Genomic DNA, 19,487 nt, shown 5'->3' on the forward strand with positions numbered 1-19,487 from the left:
ATTTTTTGATTTATTGTAGAGATGAGGTCTCGCCCAGTTGCCCAGGCGGGTCTCGTACCCGCAGGCTCAGGCAATCCACTCACCTCAGCCTCCCAAAGCGCGGGATTACAGGCTGAGCCACCGAGTCCGGCTGGAGGACTTTTTCTTTTCTTTTCTTTTCTTTTTTTTTGAGTCAGAGTCTCGCTCTGTCACCCAGGCTGGAGTGCAGTGGCATGCTCGGGGCCACCGCAGCCTCGGCCTGCTGGTCTCAGGTGATACTTCTGCTTCAGCCTTCAAAGTAACTGGAACTACAGGTACATGCCACCATGTTCAACTAATTTTTTGATTTATTGTAGAGAGGAGGTCTCGCCATGTTGCCCATGCTGGTCTCATCCCATGGGTTTAGACAATCCTCTCACCTCCACCTCCCAAAATGCTGGGATTACAGGCATAAGCAACAGCACCCGGCTGAGGACTTTTTCATACAGGGAAACAAAAATAAGTTGCTTGGGGAGAGATCAGGTGAGTAGGGATAGTAGGGCAGGGAGATCATGCCATTGGTCAAAAACTGCTGAACACTCAGTGCAGTGTAGGCAGTGTTCATAAATCACTCATTCTGAAATGGGCAAATGCATTGAAAGAATCTCCCCAAAAATTCACTGAAGCTAAACACAGTATCTCACAACTCTTGCTGGTACGCTGATGCCAATAGGTTCCTAAAACACTTATCTAGTGGGGTAATCTTGTACTACAAGGGGCCTACCCTCCAAAAAATAATTCTGTTTTTTTGGGAGGAGTCCCCGCTTCATATAGTCCTAAGTATTATGAAGATTTTTTTAAATGTTGGTGGTAAATACAAAACTAGTTGTGTGAGGAGAGTATGGTCATCACTGTTAGAGGAAGGCTTCTGGGACAGGATGAATTCAGCAGTCTCTGGGTCTTAGGCTCTTATATCCTGGGAATTTATAAGAAGACCTTCCAGGGTATTCGGAAGAAGAGGCCATGAGTGGATTCTAAGAAACCTGAAGCTCGCTATACATTTGGAAAGACTGTAGGGTAAACCAGGTATCAAACATATGAACAGCTGGGGTGGAGTGAACTACCCTGGGTTTCTTGCTGGTAAGCTTGTTCCAGCTCTCAGAAGTCAGTCAAAACAGAATTGCTTGCTAGAATAAATAAATGTCCATAACTGATTCAGTCAGCAAGACCAGAAGGGGTGGAGACTCATTTCTTTATACCTTGTTGACAATAGGTGCTATCTTTCCATTTACTGCTAAATACCTGAAATGCACGCTATATTTTGTTCTAATTGCTTTGACAATTTAGATTACCCATATTTTTGGATTCTGATCTGATCTACTTGTTTATATGACTAAAAACCTAAAGTACAATTTCACAATTTATGGCAGATTCTTAAATTCAGTCATTTGGTTTACCCTAAATTTGCCTCCTCTTTTTAGTAGCACCCTATTGTAATGCAGATGAGAAGCATCACAATGCTCTAGAAACAAGCTGAAATGAAAACAAGTTATCTATACCTATCTCTACTCCATTTATGCGAGGGAAATGGAAAGATAAACAATCCATGGGTATCCCTTTAAAATAAAAGACACTTTTCTTCACTTTTTGGTTATCAAAATTTGATCCGCCCTTTGAGGACACTTGGCAATGATTTACAATTCTTGGTTAAAAATGGCAGACATAAATTAAGATTTCAAAGTGCCACCCTTTGCTTGAAAACAGTGATTTCATCAAATGATAACCCTCTTTTGTTTGCATGTTAAATCACTGGTTGGTGAGACTTTTTATTATTAAAAAATGTAATTCAAAGATTAGGTTATTTTCACAGTAAAAGTATATAAATGAACATTAGCCCCTGACTCTCATAAATACCAGAGTCCTAGTCTCCATCTCAGAGGCAGTGGGCAGATTACATTTATTACTATGTATGCTTTGAAAAATTATTTATTAATACAAGTATATATATAACTATGTGAGTTTTTTAAATATATAAACAAGAGCATACAATTTTTGCTATTTTATACATTATTTTATTTTAACTACATGTTTCTGAAGGTTTTGCCACATCAGCACTTTTAGATTGCCCTTATGCCTTAATTATTTCTTATGGAAATGGAATGAATACAGAGAAGTACACAAAATATAGCTAAATGAATCAGCACAAAAGAAAAGTCCATCAGGTAACCACCTTCTTACCCAAGCAATAAAACATTCCTAATCTGTCACAAGGCTCCTTCACAACCCTTCCAAGTCACTACCTGTTCTGGCTACCTCAAAGAAGACCACTTTTTAACTTTCATGGTAACCTCTTCCTTACTTTCCAGGTGTCACTCACTACCTAAGAATAGATCCTTAAACATTATAGTTTAGGTCTGCTTGTTTTTGGAAGTCTAGGTAATTTGAATCGTACAGTATAAATTACTTTGTATTTGACTTAGTGCTTTCTATTCTTTTCATCTCTGTGTCCCCCCACTCAAAATTTCCTTCTTTCTGCAAATTTGCCTTGCTGCAAATCATAATTCTATTTTCTCCTTTTCTACCTTAGAAGTAATATATTCTTCTAGTTTTTTATTTTTTATTTTTGAACCGCAAAATTAATACATATACCTCATTGGTTCTTAAAAACTTATGTTAATTGATATTTGCAATCTTCATGGGCAATGAAAGGTCTTCAGACTTCTTTTAGACACCTTAACTCCTTTTAGCCCCTTCTAATTTCTTCGGCCATTATTGTTATGTCCTTTAATTCTGTCTTTAATTCATATTTAAAATATGAATGTCAATAATGAGTTTAATCTATATTTAAAATGCCTGCATTTTAAACCGTATCATTGTTATTAGTCTGCTTCTTTATTTTTGAGAAAGACACATTTATTCAGTATCGTGATCAGATGATTACATTTAGAAATCAACAGCACAGGTGCAAAAAACAAAACCCCCAAAACTAAACTACATCAAACCCCTTTGTTGAAAAGATTTACACCTTCCACAGAACAGAAACTAAAATAACCTGTTAGGCAGTTAGTCACAATTACGGTTCTCAAGTTTTTGCCCACACAAATCCGTATTGCCTAAAACATGTTGTCTTTGTGCTAACAAAGCATTACCATCCCTGTGCTTGGCTGTGTTCACAAATCAGTCATAACCTGTACCTCCCCTGTCATTTCTCTGGCTGCCTCCCCTGTTAAGCTTTACTTCCAGGCAACAATTAAAACCTTTTGCTACTACCACAGTTACTGCTGTTACTGGAACCACCATAGTTACCTTTGTTTCATGATTTGACAAAGTATTGGCCACCACTACCGTGGGGGCCATAATGTCTGCCTGCAAGGTTTCTTTCCTTCACGGGTCCAAAACTTGAAAATTGATTGTTGTAATTGCCAAAACTCATTGTAGATTCTACCACCTTCAAACTTACTTTCATCGTTACAGGTACATTGTAGCCATCCCCATTACCACCACGGCTGCCACCTAAGCCACCACAAAAACTGGTTTCTTCTATGACCAAAACCATTTCTGTAACCACCACCAAAATTTCCAGAAGCGCTTTGACCTCTTTGGCTGGTGAAGCACTAGCCATCTTTTACTTCAAGAAGACTTCCTTACTTCACAGTGGTGGCTATGCACAGGATGGTATTTCTGAGTGACAATCTTATCTATGGAGTCATGGTCATCAAAGGTTATAAAAGCAAAGCCCCTTTTCTTTCCACTATTTTGGTTAGTCACGATTTCAATCATTTCAATTTTCTCATGCTGCTCAAAATAATTTTTTAGATGATATTCTTCAGAATCTTCTTTAATGCCACCAACAAATATCTTTTTCACAGTGAAGTGGTCACCTGGCCTTTGACAATCTTCTCTTGAGACAACCCTGTTTGGTCCCACAACTCTTCCATCCACCTTGGTGGTTTTGCATTTGTGACTGCATCTGCCTCCTCCACAGCAGCACATGCAATAAACCCAAGCTGTTGGAGATTGGTGCTTGGATCGCTCATTACCACAGAGTTCCAAGTGTTCTCGATTGCTCAGAATGACTTCTCACATTTTCTCTGTTGTTTCAAGGCTCAACCATCCAATGAGGAGATTCCACAGGTGTTCTAGCTTTTTAGGTGAGACTGACTTCCTTAGCATCTCCATGGGAAAAAGCAGTCTTCTTATTTAAATTTGCTCCAAGTCTGGGTGCGGTGGTTCATGTCTATAATTCCAGCACTTTGGGATTATAGAGGATTGCCTGAACCCACGGGTTCGAGACCAGCCTGGGCAACTTGGCAAGACCTCATCTCTATAATAAATCAAAAATGAAACAGGCATGATGGCACGTGCCTGTAGTTCCAGCTACTTGGAAGGCTGAGGCGGAAAGATCACCTGAGTCCAGCAAGTTGAGGCTGCATTGGCTGTGAGCCTGCCTCTGTACTCCAGCCTGTACAACAGAATGAGACTCAAACTCAAAAAATAATTAAAATAAAATAAATAAATTTGCTCCATATTCATTGCTCTATATCTCTTCCTGAATTTGAACTTTCACCAGGCGTTATGTTCCTTCTGCCTGAAAAACATGCCTGTAGTATTTCTTTTTGTGCAGTCCTATTGGTTACAAATTCTGTTTTGTGTATCTGAAAATCATTTCACCTTATTCCTGAAATATGTTTTTCCTACAATTTTTGATTGGAAGCTATATTTTGGGAGCTATCATTTTGGGTTAGAAATTATTTTCTTTAATCACTTTGCAGATATTCTCTTGTGTGTGTGTTTTTGTCTTGTTTTTGTTTTCATTTTGGTTTCTATTACCTCTGTTTATAAAGTAATCTATTCGCCTAACTGTTGCTCTTTTGAAGGCAGCCTGCCTTTTTTGCTTTTTTTAATGGCTCTAAATTTTTCTTCCTTTTTGGTTGTTAATATTTTGATATAAGGCACCTGGTTGTTTATCCTGTTTGAAATTTATAGGGCTTCTTGAATGTATGAATTAATATCTTTCAGTTTTGGAAGATTTGTATTCGTTATTTCTTTAAGTAATTCTTACACTTTCTCTTTTCTCTTTCCTGGAATTCCACTAAAACTTATGTAACACCTTCTTACTGTATCCTGTTTCTTACCTTTCTTTCTAATGTTTCCATCTTTTTGTTTCTTTGCTTCATTCTGAATGGTTCTTTCTGATCAATCAATATCCAGGCTACTGGTTCTCTTTAACTGTCTAATCAGCTAATAAATCAATCTATTCAACTGTTGCTAATTTCAGTTATTATTTCCTAGTTTCTGTTTCTGTTTGGTTCTTTATTATGGTTTTCCGTTGTCTGCCAAAATTCCCTGTCTTGTCTCGTCGCCTTGAACAAAATAAGTGTGGTTATTTTAAAGTCTGTATCTAAAAACTCCAACATCTGAAGGGCTTGTGAGTCTTATTTTCAGTTACTTCTGTCTGTTTGATTGTTTTCTTGTCTCTGAGTACCTAGCTTTTTTTTTTTTTTTTTTTTTTTACTGTGTGTCAGACATTATATGTGCAAAAAATGTTATAGAAGTTTTCTGCTTGGTATAATATCTTCTTCCAAAGAGGATTTATGTGTTATTTTGCTAGTCTTCTGGAGCACTAAGACTCTGTGATCACCTTAATCTAACTTTATTCACACAGCATGTAGAAGAGTACTAACCCTACACAAGATGTGATGGTGTTGCCTCTTCTGAGTGATCCTAAAGCACATTCTGTGATAAGTGGGGCAAAATACAATCAGGTTTCCATAGCATCTGTGCAGCTATTTATTTAATAATTACTATCTACCAGAGAATATTTTAACTGCTTTGCAAATATTATTAAGGTAACCCTTATAACAATGATTCAGGGGTGGATATTACTATTATCGCTATATTACAGATATGAAACTAAGGCAGAGAGGAGTTAGGTAACTTGGCCACAGCTTTGAATACAAGTAGCCTGGTTCTAGAGCTTCTGATTTTATCTAATATGGTAGAGTGAGAACATTCTTTAGGGTAAAAATGCAAATTGTTGTTTATACCAATTCCTTTGTACACTCGCAACTCAGTTCCTGGCTGCTCAGAATGTGTTGAACCCAAAGGCAAGACTATTAATAGGATTATTTAACTTGAGTTTTTTCTAGGACCAAATTTTGTGAATGGTAGGCTAATTTGAAGAAAATGATGTAGTAAGAGTTGATGCTATTGAGGTGAATTTAGACTTTGTGTAATATATTTTTCTGAGAAATGGTAAATTTTGGAATTGTGGGGGAGGGCAGTTAGGATGGCATTTTTGACTTTGTCTAATGACCATAGATTTAAAATGCACTATCTCTCACACTTTTGTTTCTCTTCAGATTGCACAAATCTTTTGCCTTTTAAAGTGCACTGTCTCTGTGTCACATTAGTAGTGGTAGTTTAGGAGAAAATCAAAATAGTATTGGTTATGCAGGGAAGGAGACTCATGGAGAAAGATTCCAATTTGTGATAACTCATTGCTGCAGTTCAGAATTGGGTAGAGGCAGAATTGTGGGTTACGTGTGGGGTCCCTAAAGACTCTTTTGCACTGAGAGCAGCAAGTATGGAGATATTACATCTTAGAACTCGGAATTTTCGCTTGATTCATGCGTGGGATTTGTTTATTGTGTTTCTCTTCACAATGACTGCTCAGGCTGCTTTAGTATGAACAGTTGGCTCAGTACCCAGAGAGTGTTTGATTAGCTAAGTTAGGAAGCAAAAAGCCATACACTACAGAGGAAATTTACCCTGGAATGAATGTAGATCATTTAGCCAAATTGCTATATTCTCAGCATGTTGAGACTTCCCTGGGAGAAAATGCTGTAGGAGCTTTCTTAGAAGCACAAGTAAACGGAACTTGTTTTCCAAGGAACCTAAAAAGCATGGCGTAACATATGATTCAGGATCAGCTAACATGACCTTAAAGGAAAAGATGGTATAAAAAGAAAAAATGACCAGAGTGAGTCATGAAACTGATCCTACAGAGGGTTTTTATGAGTCAGAACTCTTGGATGAAAGTGAACAGAAATCAGATTCAAACCAACTTAATTACAGTCATCAAGGCAGCGGCAGGGGTGAGGTAGAGGGTGGAGCGTGACAGGAACAAATTACTGTCTTTGGCTTGACTACATTGCCTATCAGTATAAATCCACACTTGCTGGAGTTGGAGAGAGGGCCACAATGTTTTCGGCTGGGCTGAACGTACTTTGAAGTTTCTGGATTTAACATGGAGGAAAGGGAATGTATTTGCTCATGATCCTGGGAACAACAGACACAACACTAATTCACGGCTAACTAGATCCAGAGGCTAAAAAAATACCACTGCCACTCTTGCACCATCAACTGACTTTTGAGCTCTGCCCCTTTCTTTGAGGGCTCATTAATTCCTACTGCATATGTGCTTCTCCTTGTGTTGCTAGGGACGAGGGATGCAGCCATCTTTCACTCTTCCTAGATTAGTCAGGCCTGGGTCAGGTGTTTATTAGCGATCTTTTGCACCATAACAAATTACTCTAACATTTCGTTGCTTAAAACAACAAACATGTATCATCTCAGTTTCTGAGCAACAAGAATCTGGGAGCAGCTTTAGCTGGGTGATTCTGGCTCGGGGTCTCTCATGGGGTTGTAGGTAAGTTTGGCCAGGGCTGCGGTCATCTGAAGCGGCTGGAGAACCTGCTTCCAAGCTCATTAATGTGGCTGTTGGGAGGAGGATTCAGTCCTTGCCATGTGGGTCTCTCCACAGGGCTATTCACACAGCTTAGCAGCTGACTTCTCCAAGAGTGAGCCATCAGAGTGAAAGAACCAGTGCAAAAGTCACAGCGTCTTTCATAGCTTAATCTCAGAAGGTCCTAATTTCTGCTGGTCACCCAGACCAACCCTGGCACAATGTGGGAGAGGATTGTACAGGGATTTAAGTACCAGGAAGTGGGAGTGACCATTATACACAGTCTAAGGGCCACCAAAGGCGTTGTAGTAGGCAGAACTGTGAGACGGCCTCCAAGATTCTTTCTCCCCGGGGTACATGCAGTATAATTCCCTCCCCTTGCATGTGGGCAGGGCCTGTGAGTATGATTGGATAGTCACTGCCTTGATTAGGTTACATTATATGACTCAAGTGAAGGGATGTTTTATACCTAATTAAGGTCCTATATCAATAGATTTTTTTTCGTTAACCACAAAAGAGTTCATTTTGGGTGGATCTGCCAGTGAATCCTTTAGTGAGGGTTGGAGACTTAAAGCAGTGGTCACCTGATGGCCTTGAGGAAGCAAGCTGTGGCACTGTGAAATGTGAGAATCTCTAGTGGCTGAGGGGCTCAGTGCTGCAGCTGCAAGGAACCGAATTTTGCCAAAAACCAGTGAGCATGGAAGGGCATCCCAGGCCTCAGATGAGATTGGAACTCTGGCTGACACCTTGACCCCCTCCTGGTGGAATCCTGAGCAGAAGACCCAGTTGAGCTGTGCCCAGACTCCTGATCCACAGAGACTGTGTAATCATAAATGTATGCTCTTTGAAGCTGTTAAATTTATGTTATTTTGTTATTCAGCATAGAAAACTTCTGCAGGTGCCTGCTTGTGAAAGGTAAGGGTTAGGTGGGTGTCATTTCTATCTATCTCTCCTCAAATTGTGAACCGGGGAGTAAAATCTCCAAGGAAGGAAAGTGCTGTTAGAGGAACAAGGAGAATGTAAAGGTTTCTAGGCAAACCAGACTACAGCTACCACATTTTGTTACGTTGTTTCAAACCTGGGGCCCTAACCATTTCAAGAATGCAAGTCATCAAGCAAACAATACTCTCCACTAATATCTAAAACATTGTTCTCAAAGTATGGTCTGGATGCAAACTATAATGGAACTCTCTGGAGTGTTTGTTAAAATGCAGATTCCTCACTCCAAATGTACTGACTCAATCCCTGTGGAATATAGCCTAGGGATATGCATTATTTTTCTTTATCTTTTTATTGAGCTTGTTATTTTGAAGATTTTCAAATCAGAAAACAGTTGAAGAGAATAGAAAAGTGTGCATTCGTCTGCCTTTCACTGAGATTCCTGTTTTTCCTATTTTACCCCATTTTCTGCTCATATGCACATCTACTTATATAATGTTATTGCTGATTCACTTGAAAGTGAGTTACGGGATTCATGACATTTCACTCCTAAACATTTTAGTATCTGTCTCCTGCACGTGAAATTACCCCATGCAATCACATATCCTTGTCACTCTATAAAAAGGAAACATTGAAGTATTGTTTAAAATACAGTGAAATTTTTCCAGTAGGCCTCAAAATGCCCTCTGGAATATTGCTTCTGATCCCTGAACCAGCATCTTAGGCATCACTGTCATTTATTGTTTGTTTTGTTTTGTTTTGAGTAAGGGTCTTACTCTGTTGCCCAGCCTGGAGTACAGTGGCACAACCATGGCTCACCACAGCCTTGAGCTTCTATAGCTGGGGCTACAGGCATGCACCACCATGCCTGACTTTTTTTTATTTTTATTTTTTTGGTGGAGATGAGGTCTTGGTATGTTGCTCAAGCTGGTGTCAAATTCCTGATTTCTGAGCTCAAGTGATTCTCCAGCCTCGGCTTCCCAAAGTGCTAGAATTACAGGCATAAGCCACCATGCCCAGCCCACTGTCTTTTAACAAGAACCAAGTAAATTATATGCACATCAGTTTGAGAAGTCCTGGAGCAATTTTTCTGACTGAAGATCTAATCACAGATCACACTGCATTTGGCTATCAATGTTTTCTTTACTTTTAGGCATCTCTTAACTAGAATAGTCCAAGTTTTCCTATTCTCCTTTCTTCCTCCTTCCCTCCTTCTACCCTGGAATAAACATTGTGAAATTTAAAAAGCTCTCTCATGCTCTTGAAACTAACCACAGAAAGCTGTGTAAGGGTTCCATGAGTGATGCAAGCATGATGTAGAGAAGTCTTGTGACAAGTGAGATCACTAGAGTTGATTGAGGTTTCATAAAAGATGTTGCATTTCTGTGGATCTTGAAATCTTAGACCAAGTTAGTTAGTTTCTCTTGACGAGTTAGCTTAGGAAACAAGGGTCTTCCATTTTAAAAGGTAAGTTGGAGTCGATTTAGGAATTTTAATTTAGAAAAATTTCCTGACTCAGAAAAATAGAGGCTGCTGGCACAGTGGTTCGTGCCTATAATCCCAGCCCTTGGTGAAAGGATTACTTGAGCTCAGGAGTTTGAGACCAGCCTAGGCAACATAGTGATGCCTTGTCTCTACAATTTTTTTTTTAAATTAGCCGAGCATGGTCGTACATGCCTGTAGTCCCAGCTACTCATGAGGCTGAGACAGGAGGATCACTTGAGGTCAGAAGGTTGAGGCTTCATTGAGCCAAGATCATGCCCTGCACTCCAGTCTGGGCATCAGAATGAGACCCTGTCTCAAAAACAATCAACCAGAAAAATGGAGGCCACTGAACTGGGAAAAATTATATCTAGGCGAGGGAACTGATGAGTTTTAATTGTTTGGTGTATGTTCTGTAAAAAGAAATTACTGTAAAACTCTAAGTTGCATTGTAAACTTTATGTGAGAACTTTCGAGAACATTAAATCAATCTGGTATTAAAAATTACCTCATAAAGAATGTACATTTACATACCACAACTTTATCTCTTCCCTATCCTTGGACATTTAAATTACTTCCATATCTTCACTGCAGTAAGACTTGTTCATACTTATTGTATCCCTGAGTATTTTCTTGTATTGAATCCTAACAGTAGGATTGCTGGGGCACAGTTTATAATAGACTCCGACTGCGGTGTGTGCCCAGTGCATACTGATTCCCTTGGAGGTTCTGGTCATGTCAGCATTCTCAGTCCTTGACCCTGATCCAAGAATAGAACACTTGGATTCAAGCTATTAAAAAAAAAAAAAGAAAGCCTGACATCCAAGCAGAGACAACAGCAGGGTCATCTTAGGTACAGACCTGGCGTAGAGACATCAGGCTTCTTTCTATAGCTGGGTTTTGATGTTGCTGCTCCCATTCCTGTCCTTCCTAAAGCTGGTCTGCACAGCCCTTTCTCAGGTTATAAGAACAATCATAGACTCTTTCACTTAAAAATCTATGATTTGCTGATTATTTTAGGTTCCTTTCTGTTGCCATCAAAAAGAAACACTTGAGTAATATTGGTGGTGGATTGCATACAGCAGACACCTAGAGAAAGGTAATATTTGGAATTATCCATTAGACCTTAAAAGGCAATGAAGCTCCATTCTATGTTCTAGTGCAGAAATGTAAAAGCTCTTGCTTGGTAAGTGGTAGCCAAACAGCTAATCAATCTGTCACCTCACAGGCCACTGGGCATCTCTTAGGAGGTGAAGCTCTGGTGTCCTGTTGCCAAAATGAAGAGAATGGAGGCTGATGAGACACCTCAGCCCCACAAATAATGGAGCTGGTTCTGGTCCAAAGTTGTATAAATCATTAAGGGACAGTGACATGATTCAAACCTAGACAATCTCATGCCATAGTCTTAGTTCTTACCTGCTTCTTTTTATTCCCTTACAAAAAGCACCAAGGGCTCTTTTATGTAAAAAGAAGTTAGTGCCAACTGTTCCTACCCATAGAGTTGTCAGATTTAGCAAATAAAAATACAAGATTCCCAGTTCAATTTGAATTGCAGATAAACAATGAATGATTGGTTTTAGTATTACATAGACCATACTAAAAAACTATTCGTGTTTATCTGAATTCACATTCAACTGGACAGCCTATATTTTATCTGGCAACCCTATATGGCTCAAGCCTATATCTGGCCTTTTATTGTTGCTCTCTCAGTAACAACAAAAGAAAATTAATTGAAATTCAGCACATACATGCCTTAGAGGGTATAGGAGAAGAAAACATTTTCAGAGAAAATTTCAGAAATTCAGATCTCACTGAAATCATTGCTATGGTACTCACCAGGTAGTCTGCATTCAATGAGCTAGCCTAGGCAGCCAGCTTTAATTTCAAGTTTGATGGCCTGGTACGTGCAAACTACTACTGAATGCTGTCCTATGCTACGTGACATTGAATTCCTTCCCCTTTGTTATGCTGGGTACTTTTTGGCTCACAAAGACTGTACAAACTAGAAATATCGGTTTGGATGTATGTATGTGTGTGTCTGACCTACCTATCTCTTATTCTGTTCTGCTTCAGGGCCCAGAAGAATCTTTCTTCCCATGAGAGGTAGATTGCTGAGGCAGGCTGCAGAATCCTTTAAAATGTACATTGTTGTTCTTCATAGGCCAGGATTGCATATGGGAGTGTGTAGTGAAAATTGGATCCCTAAACTAGCAGAGTTAGGAGGAGTATTGCTGAGAGAGCTGACTGCAGACTCTGAGTGATGTAGTCATGGCTCCAAAGGCAGCGCAACCATCAGGGTGCAGGAAATGGTCAGATAAGTAGAAATCTCTGGCTCAAATTAAACATGGAATCTTTGGGAATTATTGATGAGCCAGACTTTAAGGTCTGTGGGTTTTTTTAGTTTTTATTTTCACTTTTTGATATAAAACAAAACTTTCATTCCCCAGGAGTCATCAATGTGCAACAGCCAAACCAAAGTAGATAGGGATAAGAGATGAATATTTACATGCGTATCATTCAGTCCTTTGAAAATAGCCAAGGATATGGAGTTGCTTTGGTTCAACTATTTTGAAAATATGAAGTAAACAAATAACTGCCACTTGGCTTTCCTATTGCAATAGCCTTTATTTAAAAATAAAATTTTTAAAAAGTCAGGAATCCAATCGGAGGATGCAAGTTGCCCAAGATAGACATTCCTAATATATACTCAGAGAAAAATATGTTAATTATATCTCACAGCTAAATGTGAGTCCACTTGGCTGATCCACTTGGTAGAGTCTATCCAAGAAAATAGCACCCACTTCAAGTATGGTAAGTCCGCTACATAGGAATCTTCAAGTTATGAACTTTAACAATACACACTTGCTTTTTTTTTTGAGTTGGAGTCTCACTCTGTCACCCAGACTGGAGTGCAGTGGCTGCTCCTGGCCACTGCAGCCTTGACCTGCTGGGCTCCAGCAATCCTTCCGTCTCAGCCTTCCAAGTAGCTGGAACTACAGGCATGCACTACCATGCCCGGCTAATTTTTGATTTATTGTAGAGATGAGGTCTCACCAAGTTGCCCAGGTGGTTCTTGAACCTGTGGGCTCAGGCAATTCACTCACCTCAGCCTCCCAAAGTGCTGGGATTACAGGCTGAGCCACGGAGCCCTGCTCACACTTGGTTTTTAACATGTATTTCTATCCATCAATTGTCAGTATAGCCTGTTAAATATATAGCCAATTGTGTCAGTTGGGTACCAAGGCTAGCTTTCTTGGATTTAAAACAAATTGGGCTTATAAACGCTCTCTCAGAACAGAACTTGTTTGTATGTTGGGGAATTCCTGTATTTATAGCAGAGGGAATTGAATGCAGAGAAGCAGATGATAGGAGAGCTGGGAGATGAAACAGAAGATGGTGAGGAGCCCAGGTAACAGCAGGAAGTCATTTTCATTTTGGAAGTAGATGATACTGTGGGAGCCCATAGTATCCACCTCATGGAAGCTGGAATGACAAATCTGCCCATCAGGAGATTGACTCATGGAAAAGATGGAGCTGGTGCTAGAAAATTTGCCCCCAATATTATTACTGAATAAGGTGGTGATTCTCATTGTAACTGCTGTTCTATATGTTGTCTCCTCATCGGAGGAAATGAATGCAGTGACTAAGGCATATTTGAATACTGAATGACTCATGAGTCAATCCTGATAGGAGAATTGCAGTGAGAGCTTCTAGATCTTGGAGAAAGGCTCTGCTCTCTTTAGCAAATAACTATTATTTTCGGGAAATGTGTCTAAGTGAATCAGTTAGTGCACGGTGCATAAAAATGTTTGAGTTTTAGATTCTACAAATCAGGGATCCAGAATCCATAGTAAAGCAAGAACAAAGTTGAATGTGTCTGGCAGTGTTCCATCAAGCTCCCAAAGAAGACATAAGTTCCACAAGTAGATTGCTTACATGCGCACTGAGCCTACGACACAGCTGCTTTATCTGCAAGCTGTGCTTATGGCCTCCTGGGGAGTCCCTTTGGCGAGCTATTGAGTACAAAGAATGACTTTTCAGGATAACAATCTATAAATAGACTTTGTAGCTTTAGAGCCCCTGAAAGATGATGGGGAAGGGAAAAGCCTCTTGCTAGGTGGGATGTTGAGTAATACATCTCATCTCATCGTGGCTTTTCTAGCATAAGGATGAAACCTAAAGTCAGGCTCTGTGCCAGCTCTCGGAGATGTTGGTCAAGAATATGAAAGGCTGACTATGGGACTGAAGAAAAGAATGTGAGCATGGAACATTCAGAATGAATCTAGAACATGGGACAGTCCAGGAGTCCATTGACCAAGCATGAAAGGAGACTGAACAGACCTGACAATATTAATATCTGTTCACATGGCTGAGAGCCTCTTCTGCAGTGGGGCCTTTCTGATGAGCATCCAAATAGAACATGACTAAGGCAACCATGAGAGTAGGGATAGCAGCTTTCTACAGACTCCACCACACAGACTTTCCCTTATCAAAACAGACCACGCTACTACCACGGCTGAATGTTCTGTTTGTCAGACTTAGAGTCCAGCCCACATCTATGATATGGCATTATACCTGCAAACACAAGTCAGCTCTTTGTTAAATTATATGAGGGGGACCCCAAAGCACTGGAATTTATTTATTAAAAAACTGTGCATTTATTTTTACATGTTTAACCAGTCACTTCAAAGTACTCTCCATTTGATGCAATACACCTATTGAGATGCTTTTTCTACTGCTCAGAACAGTTTTTAAACTCATCAATTTTGATGCCTTACAGTGCTTCTGCCATTTTTTTGTTTCACCTCTTCTACAGTAACAAAATGTTTCCCTTTGAGGACTTTTTCCATCTGGGGAAGCGAGCAACCAAAAAATGTCTTTCAGGGTGAGATCGGGTGAATAGGGAGAGTGGAGGAGGGGGTCATGCCACTTTTGATCAAAAATTGCTTAATACTCAGCATGGCGTGGGCAGGTACACTCAAAATCACCCATCATGAAATGGGCAGACACATTGAAAGAATCTCCAAAAAAAAAAATCACTGAAGTTGAACATAGACTCTCACAATAATGTTAGCTGGTACACTGATGCTGATGGGTTCCTAGAACACTTCCTAATGAGGAAAATCTGCAAAGGGGCCTGCCCTCCAAAAATTAATCCTGGGTTTTTTTTGTGGTCCGCCCCATATTTAATTGGTCCCACGATGGAAAGGAGCAGCATTCTCTATCCTCCTGGCTATGCCTCTGCCAGAACTACCAACTGCAGACTTCCCAAATGCTTCATGCGCCGTCTTGTTGTTCCACCCAAATTAGCCATGAAGAGGCAAAGAATGAAGGCAACGGATTCATCAAATGTAATTCACTGCTTTATTAAGGAAGCTATTAGACTTATGACAAGGTGGAATGGTCTGGAAGGACTTAGCCCCGCAATCTCAGAGGCCTGATGGCATCCTCCGCCTGATGACACAGCTACTTTGCTGAATTCTGGTCAAGCTCTCCATCAATGTTTGAAATAAGACGCTATTTTCCCAATTAGAAGGCAAGGATTTAGGAACCAAAGAATGAGAAGGGGCTGATATGTCTAACAATTATAACTAATTAGACTACTTTCAAAATTCTTACTCATTGTCCCATTTAAGTTCACTCATCTCTCATTAGTACCCAAGGGAAGAATGCTTTCTTCATAGAAGAGTGTGGTTCTTCTGAATTGAAAGCTGAAACTAGTCATTTGGGTTCTTCACACCAAGGGACAAATGGCAGAAAGTGGAATACTGTGTTGGCTGGCTGAGGTGGTTGATTCTGCCTAGAGAGGGGAGATGCAATCTCTGTTGCACAACTACACCTCGGAAAATAGGATCGAAATTTAGTAGAACCCTTTCTTTTTTTCTGTGCTCACTGGGAAATATGAATGGAAGACTCTCGCCCCTCTATGTGCAAGACCAGTACGAACTGAACAGCTCAAGAATCAAGGTTCAGGTTACCCCACTGGGGAAATACCTGAGGGGCTAGCCAAAGGTAAGGAGATCACAGAATGAATAGTAGAAAAGGGAAGACCTAATACAAGCTGTGGCTTAGGAAAAAAGTGCAGAAAGAAAGATCTGTTTCTTTGCTTGCCATGTTGTGACTTATAACAAAGTGCTTTCTCCTCTTTTCTCCACATACTGTATTGAGAGTGTATTGATGATGGTAAAGTATGCCTTTTGGACCATAAGTTGAAACATATTTTAGGAGGAATGGTTATCACCTAGAGCGGTACTACTTAAAATGGGGGGTTTGCAGACTGGTGCTAGTGTTTATTACTGGTTCATGATGAGAAAAGTATGGAAATAGAGAGTATTTACAATTACTCTGTCAAATTTGCATTACAATTTCTATGCCTACTGTAAGTAATAATAAAAATTGAGGCTTGCATTTTATGTTCTTTTTAATTTCATTTGTCTAGCAATTTATTTTTATTGCATTTTCTCAATGAATTTGTCCATGGCAGATTAGAAGCAAAAGTTTACTGCTCCTTTACTATGGATAGCTTGAAAAACACTGATCTTGTGAAATATATTATTACTCCTGGATGCAGCAGCTGTATGTAACTTTGGTCTCTTCCCATTCTGGAGAAGATGAGTGAGCTTGCCATTGTTCGTGGAGTATTTAGATGGTGTTAGGTAGAGGTAGAGGCATCTTTGGCTGTACAAGAGAGAGTTTATGTGTGTTCACACATGTATATGCATGCATGTATACACACATGTGCACTGCCCCAAAGGTGAGTACATAGAAATATACATCCAGTGAGTTGACTGTGAAGTTTATATCTTGATGTCCTCTCTCCCTCCCCCATCACTGGATGTCCTAGCCATTGCTGACTTTCCCAAGGGTGGAAGTACCTAACCAAAACTTGCTCTCCCCAAGGAATCTGGGAAGTAGAATAGAGTCCTACCCAGGTGGAATTTGACTGGAACCAAGTTTCACTGAATAACAGAACTCAGTCAGTCTCCAGGGTTTCTGTTGCTGACTTTCTTGGAATTGTCTGGGCTTTGCTCTTTTTATGCTTGGTTGTGCTTCCCTCAGTCCTGGGGTTCCCCAGTGTCCTTCTAATTTCCTTCTTGCTAAAGTCCTTAGGATGTTTATTGCATGTTACTAAATTCATCCTAAATGATACAAAAGTTCTTGCAATTTTAAAGGCATTTGATACATGCCACCAAATTGTTTTCCAAATAGTTGAATATCAGCATATGGCATCATCAATGATAAAAGCAACTGTCTCCAGGTATCTTTCCTAGAATTGAATATTAAATGTATAAGTGTGTGTGTATAAATATCTCTTTAAACTATGTCAGGCTCATGACTTAGAGACAGAGAGAGAGAAAGAGAGAGAGGAAAAAAACTAAAGAGAGAGAGGAAAAAAAACTTACGAGAGAGAGAGAGAGAGGTCTATATATCTTTGCCATTCTGCCGGGTTGAAAATGGGGTCTTTATTTAAAATATTTTTCATATTTTAAATTGAAAGTGAACTTTTGAAGGTGAACTTTTGGGGGATGAGATGTCAGAACACTTTTATGTGCAAGTTATAGAAACCAAATTCAAATGAGCTATGAGCTTAAGCAGAAGGGATTTTGTTAGCATACATAAAATGGAAAGATACTGGAGTCGTTTACAGAATTAAATTAAAATTAAATTAAGAAATGTGGGAACAAAGTCATGACGCCATGCCTATTGGGGGCACTCATATTCTCTATGGTACACTTGACTGCACACTCAGCCTTTCTCTTTACTCCTCATCATTGATTTCTATTGCGAAGTTCTGTTCATGTGGCAGGAATTATTGCTGCCATTGTTTCCAAATACCTTGTCCCAGTTTACAAGCATAGCAGAAAGAGACCTGTTTTAATGTCCAGTTGTAGACGGGCTCCGTGGCTCAGCCTGTAATCCCGTGCTTTGGGAGGCCGATGTTAGTGGATTGCCTGAGCCTGAGGGTTCGAGACCCGCCTGGGCAACTTGGCGAGACCTCATCTTTACAATAAATCAAAAACTAGCCGGGTATTGTAACGTGCGCCTGTAGTTCCAGCTACTTGGAAGGCTGAGCGGAAGGATCGCCGGAGCCCAGCAGGTCAAGGCTGCAGTGGCAGGGAGCGTGCCACTGCACTCCAGTCTGGGCGACAGAGTGAGACTTCAACTAAAAAAAAAAAAAAAAAATGTCCAGTCGTGCTCTAGCCTTTTTTGGATCATTTGCTCTCTCCCCACTTGTACAGGTTGCCATAATTATTCATACCTGGAGCCTATCCTTGGTTGGAGTAGAGGGCAGGACATCAAGATCAACAATGATTAACCGTCCCCTTAGTGTGAAATGAAACAGGGAAGGAGAGTTGTCCTGAAGTCAGGGTAGGTGGGCAGGAAGAAATGTCCCCTATACTCTTAGCAGGAACCCTTGATTTTTGAGTAGATGGATTATACATTGAAATCAATGTTTCCAAAACACTAAGATTACAATGGTACATAGGTAGAGTGACCATATAATTTATCATTCAAACTGGGGCAGTTTTGCAGGTGAAACTGTCTATTAACACTACCATTAATAATTAAAAGGTTGCCTGTTTGCCCTATCCATAGGAAAGTTGAGCCTCTAGAAGCAGAGAGACCACTCTGGAACTGCTGCACTAACCTCTTTCCTGACGGGAAATGAGTCTAATAGTAGTTATGGCTGTAAAACAATATATGGTTTTACAATCACTATCAACCACTTGCTGAGAGAAAATAACCTCTAGAAACCAGGGCCAAGAGTCACAGAAAAGTCAAGATTCTCAAAAAGATTAAATCTACACTGGAAGGAACCATCTGCTCTTCCATAGTTGGTTCTCGGGGGAATAGCTTTGAGGTGGTGAATCACTGATGTGACCTGTAAGGTTTCGCAGTGGCGTCGTTGGGGGAGGGCCTTAAAGTCATGAGTCTAACATAGTTTAAAAAGTCATGACTCTGCCATTTGTCAGTTGTGAGCTTGAGCAAGTTACTTAACCTCTCAAAACCTCAGTGTCTTCATCTATAAGATGGAAATTATAATACTTCATGTGATTGTATTTAGAACTAGTGCATATTACTATATGCTATATTAACAAATAGCATATAATATACACATAATTCATATATTATTAGCTTAGTGGCACTGGAAGGTTAACTGTCAATGCTATGGGTAATGAAATAACAGTAGAAAAGATAAAAACTATTGATTTTTTTAAAGCAGATAGTATCTCCTCATATACATTATTCACACTGATTCCTTCATCCATCTTTCCTTACTGAATTTGTTCTTCTGAACTGCTAATTCTTCCTTCAAAGCTTACCACAAATACAGAAAACACCTCATTTTTGGCCAGGGAGGAGTGGCTGAATATCTCTCATGCGGTTTAAGAATGTCTTTCGGTTTGTCAGTTGTGTC

General features: G+C 39.9%; 1 protein-coding gene across 1 annotated transcript in view; it reads left to right on the forward strand.

Moving 5' to 3' along the window:
• HHLA2 (HERV-H LTR-associating 2) overlaps nucleotides 1–19,487 on the forward strand; it is a 56,134-nt gene that overhangs the window by 7,875 nt on the left and 28,772 nt on the right. Inside the window, exon 4 of the mRNA XM_021707789.1 lies at nucleotides 8,526–8,560. Coding sequence (XP_021563464.1) covers nucleotides 8,526–8,560 — 35 coding nt within the window. The remainder of the gene's footprint in view (nucleotides 1–8,525; nucleotides 8,561–19,487) is intronic.

The sequence above is a fragment of the Carlito syrichta genome, unplaced genomic scaffold (genome assembly GCF_000164805.1).
Source record: "Carlito syrichta isolate Samal-C Ts95f unplaced genomic scaffold, Tarsius_syrichta-2.0.1 Scaffold125966, whole genome shotgun sequence".
In the NCBI taxonomy this organism is placed as follows: domain Eukaryota; kingdom Metazoa; phylum Chordata; class Mammalia; order Primates; family Tarsiidae; genus Carlito; species Carlito syrichta.